The sequence below is a fragment of the Pollicipes pollicipes genome, unplaced genomic scaffold (genome assembly GCF_011947565.3).
Source record: "Pollicipes pollicipes isolate AB1234 unplaced genomic scaffold, Ppol_2.1 Scaffold_5724;HRSCAF=6776_pilon_pilon_pilon, whole genome shotgun sequence".
Taxonomy (NCBI): Eukaryota; Metazoa; Arthropoda; class Thecostraca; order Pollicipedomorpha; family Pollicipedidae; genus Pollicipes; species Pollicipes pollicipes.
Genome location: NW_023596746.1, coordinates 41967164 through 41985495, shown reverse-complemented (window position 1 = coordinate 41985495; position 18332 = coordinate 41967164). Strand labels below are relative to the sequence as shown.

At 53.8% G+C, this 18332-nt stretch overlaps 1 protein-coding gene across 1 annotated transcript; it reads left to right on the top strand.

Moving 5' to 3' along the window:
- Window positions 1–8862: 8862 nt before the first annotated feature.
- LOC119103067 (protein-associating with the carboxyl-terminal domain of ezrin) lies at window positions 8863–18018 on the top strand. The gene is made up of 10 exons (XM_037226515.1): window positions 8863–9225; window positions 10486–10671; window positions 11088–11287; window positions 11850–11932; window positions 12243–12429; window positions 13225–13364; window positions 13672–13853; window positions 16261–16401; window positions 16808–16883; window positions 17924–18018. Exons 1-10 carry the CDS (start codon window positions 8989–8991, stop codon window positions 18016–18018), a joined length of 1527 nt encoding a protein of 508 aa, XP_037082410.1. The 5' UTR covers window positions 8863–8988.
- The last annotated feature ends 314 nt before the right edge of the window (window positions 18019–18332 follow it).

Here is an 18332-nt window from a genome sequence, read left to right as displayed (position 1 = left end):
AGCATCGCTAGCCCATGCTCATCTTAGCATACTCAAGACCCTGTCAAAACTGATAACTGATAAGAAAACTACGTCGTATGGTAATGAACACGCGCGCTCACAAGTCATAGCAGCAACAGCCAGTCTCCAGGCCGTGCGGCGTCGGCCTTGCGGTTGTCAATAAGCGATGGCCAATGAGCAGACGAAAAAAAATGGCGCCTCTTAAGGGAGATGGCTGGTGAACTAGGTAAATCGACATGTATGTTTAATGTAGTGCAAAAGTAAGCCAAATGCAACCTAAATCTGAAAAGTGGGGGGGGGGGGGGCAGTTAACATTGCTGGCCCCCCAATTTGAAACGTTGAAACGGGTCGATGACCTCCCTGTTCCTACACCCATGGTCGTGAGTATTTCATATTTGAACGGAAGGCCCTACGTTCTTGCCGGGGCCCCATGTGTTAAGCTGCTCAGGCACACTCGAATATCCGGGGGCCCTTCAAATTGTCTTGGGTACTTCTCATCTCAATGGAGGGCCCTGCGCACTTGTCGGAACCCCATATGTTCACCGCTTCTGCCACACTGGATTTTTCGGGGGCACTATACATTGGGTCTTGGCATTTGAATTTAGGGCCCCACACTCCTGTCTGGGCCACCTGACGATCTGCTCGGGTGTACTCCATGTTTCGGGGACCCTCCGCACTGGGTTTTGGGTACTTTTTATTTCAATGGGGAGCCCTACGCTCTTGTTGGGCCCCTTCTGATAAGCTGCCCGGGCATATTTCGCCATTCTGGGGTCATTTACATAGGGTCTTCGGTGCTCCCCATATGAATGGAGGGCCCTACGCTGTTGTTGGTAGCCCTATTTGTTAACCTGCTCGGGCACAATCGATTACTCGGGGGCCCTCTACATTGGGTCTTGAGTACTTCCTATTTGAATGGAGGGCACTACGCTCTTGACAGAGGCCCTATATGTTAACCTGCTCTGACGCACTGAATCATTCGGTGGTCCTCTGCATTAGATCTTGAATACTTTCTATTTGAATGGAGTGTCCCACGCTCTTTTTGGGAACCTTATCTGTAACCTGTTCGGGCACACTCGATTATTCGGGGCCCTCTACATTGGGTCTTGAACGCTTCCTTTTTGAATGGAGGGCCCCAAGCTCTTGACGGGGGGCCCTATATGTTAACCTGCCCGGGCGCGCTCGATCGTTCAGAGCCCTACACATTGCGTCAGGAGTATTTCTTATTTGAATGAATGACACTACGTGAGCCCTTCTGTTCTTGGTGAGCCCATCTGTTCAGCTGCTCGGGCCGGCGGCGGATGCAGAGGAGGGGGGGGGGGGGGAGGAGGCACGGAACCATACCCCATGGACCATGCCGAGGTGACCTAAATGCTCCAAAGGGGCCATAACCGGCCGGACGGACGCAATTTTCTTACAACAAAAACACAACAAAATTCGATGCTTTTGAGCCTAAAGACCACCAAGAACCATTTCTAGCAAAACTAAAGAGTTCATACGCAAACAAAGTTTACTCTTTGCTGATTGAAAAAGCGTTGTTTGGGGGATATTTTGCGGCTCATTATGCTGTCTTGAGACATTATGCTGTTGGTTGCCTGGCCCTATATGTCCACTTGCCGGGTGAATCTGATCGCCAAGGAGCTTTCCACGTTACCCTTGATCTCTTCGCATTTTCTCATAGGGCCCAATGTGCCGTTAAGACGCTATCTGCCTCCATACCTGAGCACTGTTATCGACCAGGTTTTCCTCCACGGATCCTTCTCACTCGCCCGAAAGGCTCTACACATTTTTTCCGGGGCCCCTTGTGCCGGGGCACACTCAGTTGCTCAGGGGCCCTTCATGAAAGTCTTGGGTTCTTTCTACTTATTTGGAGGGCCTTGCGCTGTTGCTAGGGCTTTTATAAGGTAAGGCACGGAGACGTTCGATGCTCAGGGGCCCTCTACTTTAATCTAGGGCTCTGTCCCTTTCGTCTCATTTGCTAAGGACTCTCCACTCCTATCGAGGCTGATGTTGTTAACCAGCTCGTGCACTCTTGATCGCACAGTGGTACCAATTTATGGTCTTGGATAATTCCCATTCGCTCAGAGGGTCCTGTGCTATGGCCGGGACCTTATATGTCAGCCTGCCGAGGCAGTACCGATCGTATAGGGGCCCACCACGTTGGTCCTGAGTTCTTGAGTAGAAAACAGGCCACTGACCACATTACTAATGGAAACACACCAAACTCTGGATAGCAATACACAATAGCTCAGTACCAGAATATGTGATGGAGCATGGTCACCAGTGCAGGACAGCTTGAGCTCAGGACCCTCTGCCGCATAACATTGCACCATGTATGGTAATTGGTAGATGACAGCTGAAACTCAAGGCACAGTGACATAACAGGTCACAGGGTCTTGCTGCCATTGGTGGATGGTGAAGTCATAAACCACATCACAACGCCAGGCTACCATTGGTGGATGTTGACGCCCATAACCCACATCACAAGGTCAGGCTGCCAGTGATGGATGGTGATGCTCACGAACTACATCACAAGACAGACAGAATGATTAGATTATTAGTGGAGGTCCCACCAACAAGACATCTCACATAGCAGTGACCAGACATTCCAAGGGCTAGATCCCATGGCAGGGGTTGCATTTGAGGTATGTACATCATAGTAACAAGACAGGCAACAGATCATTAACCGGTCAAAAACAGCGGGAGCTTTGGAAATGTCTGGGCGTCCGCAGGTCTGGCTACTTTACTTCTGGAAAAAAAACAACATAATGCCGCACCAGGCAACAACCAAGTAAGATGGTTGGTCTAGCATGTCAGGGAACACAGAATGTGAGCTTAATAAAGCTGGGGCTTCCCCACAATAAGAGATAGGCTGTGCGCATACACCCTCCAAAACAGAGGGCGGTTACGCACCGGGCTTACGCACTCTCCAAAATGGAGGCTGGCTACGCACCGGGCTTATACACTCTCCAAAAATCTTTCAGATGGTTGCGCGTATCAAGCATACGCGGATTGCCAGCCTTAGAGGAAACCAAGCGCAAATATTCAGAATCCCGTGCGAAACGTCGGCTCTATGCATGATAGGGATCAAACGATCACGAAATCCATCAACTCACGCTGAACCAGTCCTCTACTGATCACAAATTTTCGGTCGCCGGGCGCGCATATCCAGTGGATGGATGGTTAGCCTGCTGGTCTCGCACGCGGTTAGTTTCGGGTTCAAATCTCGACGAAGGCCGCTGTTAAGTGGGTGGCTTCATGGTCTATCGGCGTGGCGTGATAATGTCAACTCGCTTCACTTCTAAGTGGGATGCATTCTAATTTGGGCTTTTCATATTGGACAGCAGCGCAGTTTCTTATGCCAGGGGGAGGACTAAAGATAAAGAGGACTCCTTCCCCCCAGGGGAGGGAGTCCACACCCTACAGAGGTACTGAGGACCCCGTAAAGGTTGACCGTAAATATAAATGAAGCCAGCAACTTGTGTAAACATAGGCAGTCCTATTTCATCTGGGAATGTTCAACCGTAAGTCAGAATCAATTAGTGACAAGTTGGGTGGACACTACCCTTCCGAGCAACTGCTTAAAGATCATTCCGTCCCAGCCCAGGGTGTCTGCCAACTGCCATTCTGGCGACATGGAGGCAGGTTTGCCTAATGGGTTCGTCCGGAGGCCCTCACAGATGTACGTCCTACATTAGTGCCCTCCCTGGCGCTGAAGGCTCTCTGGCAGGTTTTGGCCGCGGCATTTGACCCGGAATAGGCGCAAGAGCCCCCACTGAAACAACAAGATCTCTGATAACCGCAGGTGATCCAATAACTGGCACAGAAACCCATGTTTAGCCAAAGGACCCTTGGCTAAAGCGGGGTGAAGGGCCCCGCAAGGGCCCCGGGTCAGCCCTGGCCGACTCGGGACTCCTTCCGTCACAGTACCCCTATTGGACACTCTAGGGGTCTGACCGTTCAAAGGCCACTCATTATTGTAGGGACTCCGACTGCAAGTTGCGGGCCTCGGTCTCGTTTCTGCTAGAGAAATGAGGCCCCAGGGCTCAGAACTACACGGAGTCAACTATTTGGTATAGTGGTCTCCGGCCGAAATAGGCGTCCGCACTTTCCCAATGGTCCACAATCGGCGAAAGATGCATATTGACTGACATTTGGGATCACAGCCATACGGGCCAGGATGACCTGCAGCCTTTCGACCCTTACGGCCATCCAGCCTTCCCATCGGCCCGTTTATCGTCAGTCTTGAAGGGCACATCGGTCCCTCCTCAGGCACCCTCGTACACTCCCTGACCAACTCGGAGGCCCTTGTCAGCCCCGGACATCCGGTTAGGCGCTTGTGTGCCCTTGGCCGAGACAAGGGCCCCTCATTGGCTCGGAGCGCCCTGACCAATGTAAATCGGGGTTCCTGACCTTGTCCCTGCTTGGAAAATGGGCTACCAGGCCCAGGCCGGGTCCCAGTCGGTGCAACGGGCCCTCTGGCTGTTATTTAAGGGTCCGACCCGCGCCCCCTCAATGACCTTTAGCCAACCCTTCGGGTGCCATATCGGATTTACGCAGCTCCCATTTGAGATTTCGTCGTGGTCACCTGCATGATACTTCAGGCTTAAGATCAATCACTTCCTCCCCACGACAGTCCGACATCAAGAACAAACTGAGTTCGGGGGAGGAGCAAAAAAGTAGAAAATAACAAAAGTATCCCCCAAAACATACGGTAACGTCGTGGGGCGGGGGCGGTAAGCTGGGGCGGAACCAGAGAGGGGGCCACAGGGCATGGCCCCCCTTCCTTGGGCCCCGAAGAGGTCCATTGGCTCCGGGGGCCCATTGGCTCCGGGGGCCCATTGGCTCCCAGGGCCCATAGCCAGCCGAACAGGTGCAGTTTTCTTAACACAAAACGCAACAATACTGGGTATCTCTGGACTTCCAAGCCACCGAGAACAGTTGTAAGCGGAAGGGAAGGGCCTATGAGAAGTTCCAAAAATTACTCAGTGATTGGAAAAGCTGTGAACTGGAATTTTAAGCCCCATGACACCGTCTCGGGCCACATGCTGTTTCCGGGGACCTATATGCCCGTTGCGGGCTCATTTCGGTCGTTAAGGAGCATTCCACATTGTCCTTCATTTCTTTGCATTTGCTCGGAGGACCCTGTGCTGTTGTTGGGGCCCTTCCTGTTAGCGTGCCGTGGAACTCTTGTCAATCACGGGCCTTTCCACGGATTATTTCCATTCGCCAGAAAGGCTCTGTGAGCGGTAGCTAGAGGACCATACCTTAACCTGCCGGGGTATTCTCGGTTGCTCAGGACTGGTTGCTACGTGGGTATCGGTTAACCTACCGATGGCCTACCGATGGCCCATGGGTCCTCTACATTGGTCTAAGGCGTTTCCAATTCTCTGTCACCTGCTAAGGGCCCTACACTCTTGTCGGGGGCCCGTCTGATGGTCTGCTTGGGCACACTCAGTCCTTCGGGGATCGTATGCACTGGGTTTTTGGTACTTTTTCTGGATGGGGGGTTACGCTTCTGTGTGTGTGGGGGGAGGGGGACTATCTGATAAACTCCTCGGGCACATTCGATCGTTCGGGTGGCCCTCTATATTGGGCCTTGGGCACGTGCCATTTGAATGGTACCCTACGCACTTGTCGGAGCTCCCTCCGTTCACCTCACCGGCCCCACTGGATTGCTGGTGGGCCCTGCACATTGGTTCTTGGTATTTGAATTTAGGGCCATCTGCCCCTATCGGGGTCATCTGATAACCTGTTCGGGTACACTCCATCTTTCGCCCCCCCCCCCCCACACGGGGCTTTAGGTACTTCTTATTGGATCGTGGGGAACCTCTACGTCTGGTTTCGGGTACTTCCTTCTCTAATGGAGAGCCCTCCGCTCGGGGGCCCTATCTGTTAACCTGCTCTGGCGCACTCGGTTATTCGGGACCCTCTACTTCGTGCCGTGGGTAATTCATATTTAAACAGGAGGCCCTGCGCCCTTGCCGGGGCGCCATCTGTTAACCTGCTCGGGCACATTCGAATATCCGGGGGCCCTCCACATCGTGTCTTCGGTACCTCCCATCTCAATGGAGGGACCTACGCACTTGTCGGGGACTCCATCTGTTCGCCGCTTCGGCCACACTGGGTTGTTCGGCGGCTCTACATATTGGGTCTTGGTGTTTGAATGAAGGGCCCTACACTCCTGTCTAGGTCACCTGATAATTTCCTCGGGTATACTCCATCTTTCGGGGGCCGTCCGCACTTGGTTTTGGGTACTTCTTTTCTGAATAAAGGGCACTGCGCTCTTGTCGGGCTCCTTCTGATACGCTGCTCGGGCACATTCCATCATTCTGGGGCCATTTACTTTGGATCTTCAGTGCTTCCCATTGGAATGAAGGGCCTTACGCTCTCGTTGGGAGCCCTATTTGTTAACATGATCGTGCACACTCAATCATTCTGGGGCCCTCTACATCGGATCTTGGGTATTTCCCATTTGAATGGAGGGCCCTGCGCTCTTGACCGGGCCCCATATGTTTACTTGCTCTGATACGCCGGATCATTCGAGGGTCCCCTGCGTTGGGTCTTGAACACTTCCTATTTGGATGGAGGGTCCTGCACTCTTTTTGGGAGCCTTATCTGTTAACCCGCTCGGGCACACTCGATCGTTCGGGGGGCTTCTACATTGGGTCTTGAATACTTCCTATCTGAATGGAGGGCCCCAAGCTCTTGACGGGGGCCCCATATGTTAACCTGCCCGGGGGCACTCGATCGTTCAGAGCCTTACACATTGCGTCAGGAGTATTTCTCAGTTGAATGGATGGCCCTTTGTTCTTAGCGGGCCCCATTTATTCAGCTGCTCGGACCGGTGGCGGATGCGGAGGGTGCGGGGGGGGGGGAGAGGCACAGGACCATGTCCCATGGACTATGCCGAGGGAACCTAGAGGCTCCGAAGGGGCCCATACCCAGCCAGGCGGACGCAGTTTCCTTATAACAAAGGCATAACAAAATTGGATGCCTTTGGGCCTACAGATGACCAAGAACCATTGCTACCAAAAGCAAAGAGTTCATAAGTAAACGAAGTTCATTCTTTGCTGATTGAGAAGGTGTTGCTTGGTGGAAATTTTGGAGGTCATTACGCTGTTGGCGGCCAATCCCTATATGTTCACTTGCCACGTTAATCTGATCGCTAAGAAGCTTTCCACGTTACGCTTGACCTCTTCCCATTTTTTCGTAGGGCCCAATGTGCTGTTGGTACGCTATCTGCCTCCATGCTGGAGCGCTCTTGATCAATCTGGTTTTCCTCCACAGATTCTTCCCAGTCGCCCGAAAGGCTATATACACTTTTTCCCGCGGCCGCATATGCCAGAGTACACTCAGCTGCTCAGGGGCCGTTCTTGTAAATCTCAGGTTCTTTCTACTTGCTTGAAAGGCTTTGTGCCATTGCTAGGGCTCTTATAAGACAAGGCACGGAGACACTCGGTGCTCAGAGGCCCTCTACTTGAATCGAGGGCTCTCCCCTTTTGGTCTCATTTGCGGCTGACCTTTCACTCCTATCCAGATTGGTGTTGTTCACCTGCCCGCGCACTCTTGATTGCACAGGGGTATTAATTTATAACCTCGATAATCCCCCTTTGCTTGGAGGGTCCTGTGCTATGACCGGGGCTTCATATGTCAGCCTGTCGAGGCACTACCGATCGTTTAGTGACCCACCACGTTGGTCTAGAGCTCTTTTTGCTTGCTCTGAGGAACCTACACTTGTTGACGGGAGCCATATTGTTGGTCTCCTGCGACGCCCATGGCCACTCTGGTTCTGTCCCTGTTGGCCTTGGTGCCTTCGCCTTTGAGCAGCAGTGGAATATGCGCCGATGAATTTTTACGCGTAGTTGCCAAACGTAATTCTACATGCCACCGCCGTCTTATGCGTCATTTCCACTGGCTATTGAGTGGGTCACAGTCATTTAGATTTACGGCCAACATTCGCGGGATCCTGAATATCTGTAGGGTGTGCCCCCCCGCCCCCCTTCCTTTGGCATTAGAAACTACGGCGCTGTCTGATATGAAAATCCCGATTTATAATTCACTCTACTGAGCAGCGAAGCAAATCGGCATCATCACGCCATGTCGACAGGCCATGAAACCACCCGCTTAACAGCGGCCGTCGTCTAGATGCGAACGCAAGCTTACCGCATACGAGACCAGCACGGTAAGCATCCACCCACCGGAGATGCGGGCGCGGGGCCGAAGATTTGTCAGCAGAATATAACTAGTTCAGAGTGAGTTGAAGGAATTTGTAATCGTTTGATATCTATCATCATAGAGCCATCTTTTCGCACGGGATTCTGCATGTTTGCACTTGCTTCCCTCCAAGGCTGCCAATCCGCGTATGCATAACACGTACAACCATCTGAAAGATTTTTAGAGAGTGTGTAAGCCCGGTGCGTAACCACCCTCTGTTTTGGTGGGTGTATACGCACTGCCCACACACACACACACACACACAACACACACACACACACACACACACACACACACACACACACACACACACACACACACACACACACACACACACACACAATATATATATATATATATATATATATATATATATATATATATATATATATATATATATATATATATATATATATATATATATATTTGGAAGGGCCTCAAACTCCAGGTCGCCCCATCATGTTGCGTCGCCCCTCTTGACGAAATCCTGGATCTGCCCCTGGCTGCAATGCCCTGAATTGATCCATGCGGTTTTTTAGGTGAATATCGTGACCTGTGACCACCAGTTTCAGACCGGTCACTTAAACCGCATACTAGCTTTCGATTGGTACCAATCTGAAGAAAATCTGACCACTGGTTTCGTAGTTTGAGCTCAGCTGCTTGGATGGCGGTGGAGTAGTGTTGTGCACGGAAAATCCGTTTCGATTCCGTGGTACTCGTGGTGCATCGTGGCGCTCGTAGAGTTGTGCGTGGGTGTGCGGCTTTCAAAGAATCATGGGAAATGACATTAGTCAATGCAAGGACTACACATTAAGCAAGGAGTCGTTTGGCACTGCTTCAGAGTGGGTTTTGTTCGAAGGCAGGAGATATGTTTCCAAACCAATTGGGCAGGCGACTGAAGAAAAGGAGGCTGATGTTCTGGATGATATTGCTGGCAATGCCATCACTGTGTTTGTCGGCATGCCAGAAGAGAAGAGAGGAAAGATGAGCTTTCTGCACAACAATGTGAAGGTACATTTGAAAGAAGGCACATATTTTTGTCTTTGCCCCAACTTGAAGAAGAGCCTCTGGGCAAATTGAGATCTACATCATGCATCTATAAAGAGATGCATGATGTCCATCCTGGTACACCTAAGATTCATAATGAAATATAAGTTCTCTCCAAGGAAACATTAATGAGATATTTTTGTATATGTATTGAAGCATATTGGTACATGAATATTTTAATTTTTATTTTGATTGGTACATGAATCAAGATTTGAGCAACTGAAAGTTAACCAGTGTATGATCAAGCCTACTGACAAGAATGCAAAGAAGTGAATTGATTTAAACAATAATCTAAAGGCCTCATAGATCTTTATTTGTCAAGCATGTCAAGCTGGATGGTGATATATTAATGGAAGACTCATGTCATGATGCAGATGCAGCCTAAGCTGTGTGTGGTGGTGAACTCTCCGCAGCTAGCTACATTGTAAAAGTGGACTGTGAATAACACATGACCTAAATTAAGTCTGTTCATGGTTAAGTTGTATTGACTGACTTTTAAAGTGCATGGTTATCATAAATAAATAACTCAGCTATTGATGATTGCCTGATGCTTATTACCATCAACAATTTAGGATATATATATATATATATATATATATATATATATATAATGTTTAAGAGCACACAAAAGACTAATGTTAATAATTCCCACAAGCAAGGAAAAAGTCAGTAGTATGAGCATAACGTTTGATGTGTAACTACTAGAATTGAAATGGGTTGTCGTGGAAAATGATTTAAAAGCATGCATATTAATATCATTGGTTATGAAATTATCAAGTTGCAAATATTATGAAGTTGATAGATAACATTAACTTGAAACAATGCCATTACCCAACTGTGTCATACTTGCCACTCAGCAGTGTGGTTCACTGAGCATTACCCACTAAGTTTCTTGCCGCCAGTTGACTTGGCACGTCATTTATGGTGATTAACATCATAATTTTGTAACTCATGTTTTGGGGATAAGCTTTCACAATCCTGCAAGGTCATTGTTTTTGTTGGTGTGGTGAGGTAGTAGTTTTACGATACAGACAGTTAAAATTTAGCAATGTGATAGGAGCTCAAATTCTCACTAAACATCCACATAGTGATGCATGAGGCAGATACAACACCCGCCTGACCTGATGAATGTCCTCAGCTAGCACTCTGCCTGCCTTGTAATGCTGTGACCACTGTGCAGTGCAGTCACTGTGGCATATTCAGATGACCACCATTTGTCGCCAGATGCTGATGACGCTGCGCCATCCAGACTTGCTTCGCTTCCTCAGCTGGCGTGAGACCTCGAGCCGTGTGGAGCTGGTCACTGAGCATGTGCGCCCGCTGGCCGAGCTGGCCGGCCGGCTGACCGAGCTGGACATCAGTGGTGGCCTGCTGGCCGTACTACGTGCGCTTAACTTCCTGCACCAGCAGGTCACTATCAGCAGTCTTGCTCTGCACTCCTCTTTACATGGTGCCCCCCTGCCCTGTTCTGGGGTGGTGAGCACCAGCACAGAGGTATTACGCTGTTGTTTTCACGTGGGGGCGCCGTAGCATACTTTGTTGGTCCAGCGAAGAGAGGTTGGGAGTTGGAAATGGGTCACCAGCCGTGCTTCAGTCTTTTGCTTCATTCAGTTCGAGATGTGGTGGAACTAGTGACCATATGATGTGAAAATTCTGCACGAGTCCCATGGAATGATTAAAAACTATTACGACATCGCACAAGCCACACACTGGATGACTTGTGCGCCTTGCACTCCGTCCATTTCTGGTAACCGACCGTGCGGTCGATCGCCCCTAAGCCCGAACAGCTGACCCGCTGGCCGATGACCCGAGCTCGTGGCCGACAGGCGGGCATGTGCCACAACAATGTGGGCCAAGCGGCCGTGTTCGTGACGTCGGACGGTGCGTGGCGGCTGGGCGGCGGCGAGTTCGCGTGCCGGTTCTCGGACGCCACGGCCGAGCGACTCCAGCAGACGGCCGTGCACCGCTACCAGCCGGCACTGCCGCCCGAGGAGACCGAGCCGCAGCCGGCCGACCGGCAGCAGTGGTGGGCAGGGCTGGCAACTGGCGGGCAGGCGGAGACAGCCGCGTCGAGTCGGGTGGGGGGCCCGCCGAGCAGAGCGAGGTTACGGGAAGTCAGCAGTGGTGGATGGCACAGGATCCACCGACCGATAGCATTATAAATGGGATTGGACCCTAAAACATCTTGGGGACAGCGGTGCAGGGAGCAGCAGGCACCCGCACAGTTGGCAGACCTGGACGTTCGACCCATCGTGTCTGGGTAGTGACGCGGAGCGGGCCGGCATGGCTCTTGCTGTGTGGTCGTGGCATGCCAAGGTGGTGCAGTGATGTGTGTTGTTCGCAGAGAATGTACGGGGTTGCGGACGGACTCTGACACCAGAAATCGCAAACAATTGCAACACACGAATATGGGTCTTGAGATCTTGTGTGAACAACGCGAGCAGAATTGGGCGAAGAAGAATTGGGCGTATGTGGCAGCGGCGATCACATTGCCGTGCCGTGTTCCGTGGCTGGTTACACGGGGGCACCGGCCCGAGTCACCCTGCCTGGTGTATCTGTGACGCGGGCCCGTCGGACGTCCGTTCCAGGCGTGAGAGCCGGCCCTGGTGCCGCGACGTGTACGCATACGGTCTGCTGGTGGACGAGCTGATTGGAGTGTGCGTGCGGAGCGGTAAGACCTCGAGCTGACTTTATGCGGTGTTTAAACATGCGTTACGCGTCATAACTTTTCAAAATGACCTGGACTGTTAGTGTATTTTGAAGCAGTGCGAACAACGAGCCTGTTTTGTTGTTCCAGAACTATCAATTTATTGAACAATCGTGCCATCTGAAGGCAACTAGTTTCGTAACAATAGTGAAGACTTATCGACGATGTGATGGTTGCGGCATCAACTTACGACCTATGAGTCATTAACCGAGGCCACGCACCTGGTGCGCGCCACGCTGTTGACAATGGCTTACCGTTGGCCTATTCGCTCCAGACTTCCCGGGCGCTCGTCACTTTCAAGCCGAGGCGAAGCGCCGGCTGTTGGCACGCGATCCGCTGGCTCGTCCCGCCCTCTCCGAACTGGAGGGCCACGACTTCTTCAGCAACGAGTTCAACCAAATCCACAGGTTCCTCACTGACATCGTGCTCAAGAGCCAGGAGGAGCGCAAGACGTTCTTCATGTAGGTCGAGTGGGCTGCTGAGTGCCTGTTCTCGATGTCATGGTATTGTTATAGCGTCGACGGATGCCCCAAGGCTGTTCATGCGATCCTCATAAAGCTCAGCTGCGACGTGAACCCCGGTGTGAAGGCGTGTTCCCGTGCCTATGACGGCGTCCCTCCCACTTCGCACTTCTCCTAGCAGCATTAACGTCATGCTCTGGGCATACTGTGTCTGTCCTCAGTCTCCTGTTACATCCCTGTTGGACCTCAACTTCACTGTACTCCGGTGTCTGACTTCTTTTCTCTGTACCAGGTGTGTTTGACCTCTATACCCGACGTGTCTGACCTCCCCCTCTGTACCGGACGTTTCTCACCCCCCCCCCCCCACTCTATACCGGACGTGTCTGACCCTCCCCCCCCCTCTGTACCGGACGTGTCTGACATACCTCCTCTATACTGAACATATGACCTCCCACCCCTGTACCCGACATGAGTAACCTCCCCCTCTGTACTGGACGCGTCTGACCTCCCTCCCCTGTACCGGACGCGTCTGACCTGCCTTGCCTGTACCGGACGAGTCTGACTGTTGCACTGGACGCGTCTGACCTCCCTCCTTTGTACCGAACGCGTCTGACCTTCCTCCTCTGTACCGGGCGTGTCTGACCTTCCTCTTTCCCACCGGAGGTGTCTGACCTTCCTCCTCTGCACCGGGCGTGTCTGACCTTCCTCTTTCCTTGACCCCCCCCCCCCCTCCGTGCCGGACGTGTCTAACCTCCCTTCTGTACCGGGCGTGCCTGGCCTGTCCCCGATGTGCAGTGACCTGGCCAGCCGCCTGCGTGCCTACCCGGAGGAGCTGGTGGCGAGCAGACTGTCGGCGCTCTGTCTGGGGCGACTGGTGCTACTGGACGGAGACGCCTGCCGCCACTTCCTGCCGCGCCTGCTCTCGCCCAGAGTCGGTGAGGGGCCGCCGGCGGACGGAACCGGGGCGGACGCGGGGGCGCGCGCGGAGGCGGAGAGGGCAGGACAAGGGTGGCAGGGAAAGAGGGGCTGGTGAAGCGGCGGCGAGAGCAGAGACAGAGAAGAATAGTACAGCGAGGGAACAAACCCCGAGACGGTGACGCCTCGTGGACTAACCACTTGTCAACGCTTTACAATTTATCCTATCATGTGTCTTGCCATCTAACAGTATTGTCAGAGAAACGTGGAAGATACATTGGCATGTGAGCCGTCTCGAGGTGAGTGGGCAGTTTTGTGCTGTTCCAGATCAGTTTGGCTCGGCCGAGTGTGTGTTCGGGCCTTCTGTCTTCCGGCGGTTTGTCGTGCCGCAGCTGCTACGGATCTTCCACGTTCGTGATGCGCACATCCGATTAGTGTTGCTGCAGCACTTCTCAAAATACGTGGAGGAGATACCCAAGCACTTACTCGCCGAAGTGATACTGCCAGAGGTGAGGATTTTCTCTCTCAGGTCCTCAGAAATGGCCAATAAGGAAAATTAACGCAATTTTGTGTAGCGTATGCTCTAAGCATTGCGCCGAAGTAATGGTCACCGTAGATGCATGTCTATTTTGCATGGTTTTTGGGGACATTGCTACTTTTTTCTGTTGTCATGGTTCCCTGAGTTATTTTGGTCTGCCGCCGTTTGTTGCTGATCATAACAACACTCGGACCGCGCGCCGAGCATGTGTTAACGTCAAATTACCGGCCATGCCATGTCCGAGCGCCCCGGCTGGCGGCCGCTGCTGCGACGGGCGTGTGTATTTACATCAGCTGGTGGTGGCGGCACGGTGCTCCTAGCGAGAAACGGTGCAGTTCTTTGGAAATTGTTCCGCAATGCTTTCAGTGTTTGGGCGCGCAAGCCGTTTGGTCATGCAGGTTTCCGTGCAGCAGTGTAATGTGATCAATCTTGATCCTCCCACTTGATTGACATAAACAATTTCAAGTTTGAACATTGATAACAGACAGTGCGAACACAGTTTTAAAGCGCGCCCAGGTCTCGACAGCTTGGAGCCCCAGTTACACGCTATCGATTTAGTTGAGGTGAGATCGGGCGAAGGGCGGGCTATCGCGAGAGCACCATTATGCACCAGTGCGTACGGCGGGCCACGCGCGCTAGAGCGCACACTATCGATCCGCGGTTTTGGACGTTATGTCGGGCTGCCGTCGGGTTTCAGTATCCAGACCCGTAGGCGAAGTCTGTGGGTATCGAAGTGCGCGTGACTCAGGCGATGCCGAAGTCAGCACGCGCGACTTAAGCGGCTTTCGAATGCCGGGAAGTATTCCCATCGCTCGTCTCATGACATAGGATCCAGGCTTGTGCTTGGCTCTGGTTGAAATTGTCCGACCTTGGGATGGCTCCGGAATAAGGAAATTGGCGTTGAGTCGGAGTGGAATCGATGCCTTTGGCGTGCTATTGTGCACTGGATTGGGAGTTGTGTCAGCCGAGAAGGCGGTGAGCTGACTGCAAAAGATGTAACAAATAGGCTATACTCACGTCTTTAAACATGCGCAAGATGGTTCACCGTCGTATACTGCCGCACTAGTATCCAAAAATGTTGTATTTCGACTTTGATTTTGTGTGACTTTGTGGCGACGTGAATGGAGTTCATCGTCGGTCATTGATTGCTGAATTGGACCATACACTCTCGGGTCGGAGTTGGCTGAAAGCTCCACGGCACCAGGGGGGAATCAGAGGGGGAATTGATTCCATGCGTTGTGAGTCGGGATCGGAGTCAGTGCCACCGGAACCGAATCAACTCAAGCCTGACACGCGCGTCTCGGGAAATTTGAAAACCACGTACGGTGGCTCGCCGACGTTCGCCCTGGCTGAATGACTCGCACCTGGATCCTCCCAACCAAGCTAGGCTAGCAGCGAACCGCACAGCGTGCACGAGCAAACCATCTGTGAGCGGCCGTGTGACCTGGTTCCTCCGATCCATGCAGACGGCCACTCCTGACCGGGAAGCAGCCATTGTCGCCTTTCTTTTTAAATCAGACCCGGGTACGATTTGCCTGGTGGGGCCATGCAAACCACACAGGCGCAAAGGCCTGTATGGTTGTAACCAATATCCTTCCAAAATATTGACGTTTCTGAATGTCTTGGTTACAATGCAAACCAAATAAATGCACTTGATTTGGCTCTTGGACCACAATGGCTGAAGAAATTATTTCTTGATAACCGCTAGCCATGGAACGAATGGCCGCTCACCGGGCTCAGACCCGCCGCCAGCCAGTTTTCGATGGTTTTCGCTAACTAGCGCATGACCGCTACATCAGCGGAAGCCTCGGATGCCTGCTAAACCCATGAAAGACGGACATTGCCCATGGCAGACCCATTTGTTTCAGTTCCCAACAATCAACATGAAGATAGCACCCATTTCCATCATCAGCTCGCTCGTTCCAACTGAAATAACGGATCTTACTGGAAACTGTCGGGCTCTAGTGATAAGCCCTGTTGCCATCAGCCAGTGACCGCTGCGCAGCCGACCCCCGTTGCTGCTCTCTGTGGCGCCCTGTCCCGTCGCCTTCCCAGCTGACCCATGAGCCCTGACCTCTGACGCCTAACGTTTGATCCCTGACACCTACCCCCTGACGTCTGACGTCTGACGCCGGACGTCTGACCCCGGACGTCTGACCCCTGACGTTTGACCCCTGAGTCTGACCCCTGACGTCCTACGACTGACCCTCGACCCCTGGCCCCTGACTCTTAACCCCTGACGCCTGACCCCTGACCTCTGACGCCTGACAACTGACAACTGACGCCTGACCCTTTACCTCTTACGCATGACCCCTGACCCCTGACGCCTGACGCCTGACATCTGACGTCCGACGTCCGACCCCTGACCTCGCCGCCAGCTGCTGTTGGGCATCCGGGACACGCACGACCAGTTGGTGGCAGCCACGCTGCGCGCGCTGGCCGACCTCGTGCCCCTGCTAGGGGCGCACGTTGTAATCGGCTCACACCGGCACAAACACTTCGGCAACGGCACGCCCAAGGTAAGCGCGGCGCCGAGCAGGTCACCGTCCGGGCCGCTGCAGTGCACGGGTGGTGGACACTGTAAGGTCGGGTGGATCGAGCGCCTCGTAATGCCGGTCATAGCCAGCGCGGAGAGGGGGCCCATGCGGCAGTCCAATGGCCAAGTAGGCGTGAGGTTACAGCAGGCGGCAGTGGATGCACGGCAGACCGAACACCGGTGTCCCAGGGGGAGGGTTAAACGTCGTGGATGCTAGAACGTCCGAGCCGGCGTCCCAGTGACGCGGTATTGCGTAGCACTGGAACGGTGCCTTCTCGTTTTAGTATTGCGGAATCACAGCCGTTGTAGATTCTCATGAGGACTCAGTACAATGGATCGATTGTGGTCGGCGCGATGTCATGTTAGCAACGTGGTGTCGGGCGTTTCAGGCCACTAAGGGTTCTTCGAGCACTCCCATGGGGCAGAAGCGGGTGACGCTGGCGCAGCGGCTGGAGGATGTCTCTGGTAAGCAGCGGTCTAGCGCGCTGTGTGACAGTGAGCGCTCGTGCGTGCGTGTGATTTTACGTGATGGGTATACGCTCTCACACCAGGCGGTCTATGGGCGACGACTTATCACATCGAAAACCTCCTCAGATTCCCCTCCAGTGTTTTCTCGGTTGCATTTACCTGCGTAGGGAGTTATTTGCGTAATAGGCTTCCGACACCTGTTTTGGACCTTTGATTCATGCATCTCATATGTGCGCTTCCTCATCGGATGTGAAGGGAAGTGCCGGCAGTTTAGTGCAAAAATGGAAACAAGGTGTTGGCATATGCCCATAAACCCAATTTGGGATTAAAGCTGCGTGCTAACTGTATCAAAATGACAGACGCCGTAGTAGGCCACACACCTCTGGTGACGCGGCGTGAGCGCATGCCCGTCCGCTGACACCGCTCGGCCGCGCCGCCGCCAGAGCGGCGCCCGACCCTGCTGGAGCTGGCGCAGCGGGCGGCCGGCGGCGCCGCCGAGCTGCTGCCGGAGCGGCGCTCGCCCGAGGGCGGCGAGGAGCTGCTGCCCGAGGAACCGGAGCCGGAGCCGGAGCCAGAGCCGCAGCCGGAGCCGGAGCCGGAGCCGGAGCCGGAGTCCGAGCCCGACGACGGCGACTGGTCCGACTGGGAGGCGGCCGACGCCGAGCCGCCGCCGCCGCCGGCCACCGAGCAGCCGCTCCCGCCCTGGGACGGCCCCGGTCACGGCCGTGCCCACCTGAGTTCGGGGAATGGTGGCCTGGGCCCCGCGGCCGCTGACCCGACCACAGCGGCCGCCGCCGCGCGCGCCCCTGGCGGCGGCAGTCTGAAGTTGAGCGGAAGGACGCCGCGGCGGCGGCCGGTGCCTGTCGCCGACGACTTCGAGCGGTTCAGTATCCAGGTGCGCCGTCGCGAGTCTCACGAAGACGACCTGTTCGCCGACATGGAGCCCATGATACGCAGCGCGCGCGTGGCGCCGTCCGAGCCGAAACCGGCCCCGGTCCCGGCCCCGGCGTCGGCCCCGGCGTCGGCCCCGGAATCAGCGTCGGTGCCCAAGCTTGACCTGTCCTTCCGTCCGACGGACGGTGACCTGGCGGACGCCGGTTGGGAAGAGCAGGACTGGGACGATTTGTTATAGACGGCGGCTCGGTGGCCCAACGCTCCGTGATGTCAGGTTTGAGGACGAGGACGCCGGCACGGCTGTGGGGTGGGTTGTTGGCGTGCGGGCTTTAGTGGCGTGGTTGTACGTTTGGTCAGACCAGACAGGCTTGGGTGCAGGCTGGAGGCGGCGTGGGATTGCTCAGCCCGGACATCCGAAGCCGATGTTTTCGCTCAGCGTCCAGATGCGACTGTGTAGAATGACATGCATTTATGACGGGGCTTTTCCGTAATGCTCCATGCGATGTGGCCCATCCTGGATACACGTCCGTAAACGGTCGCGCATTTGCATAG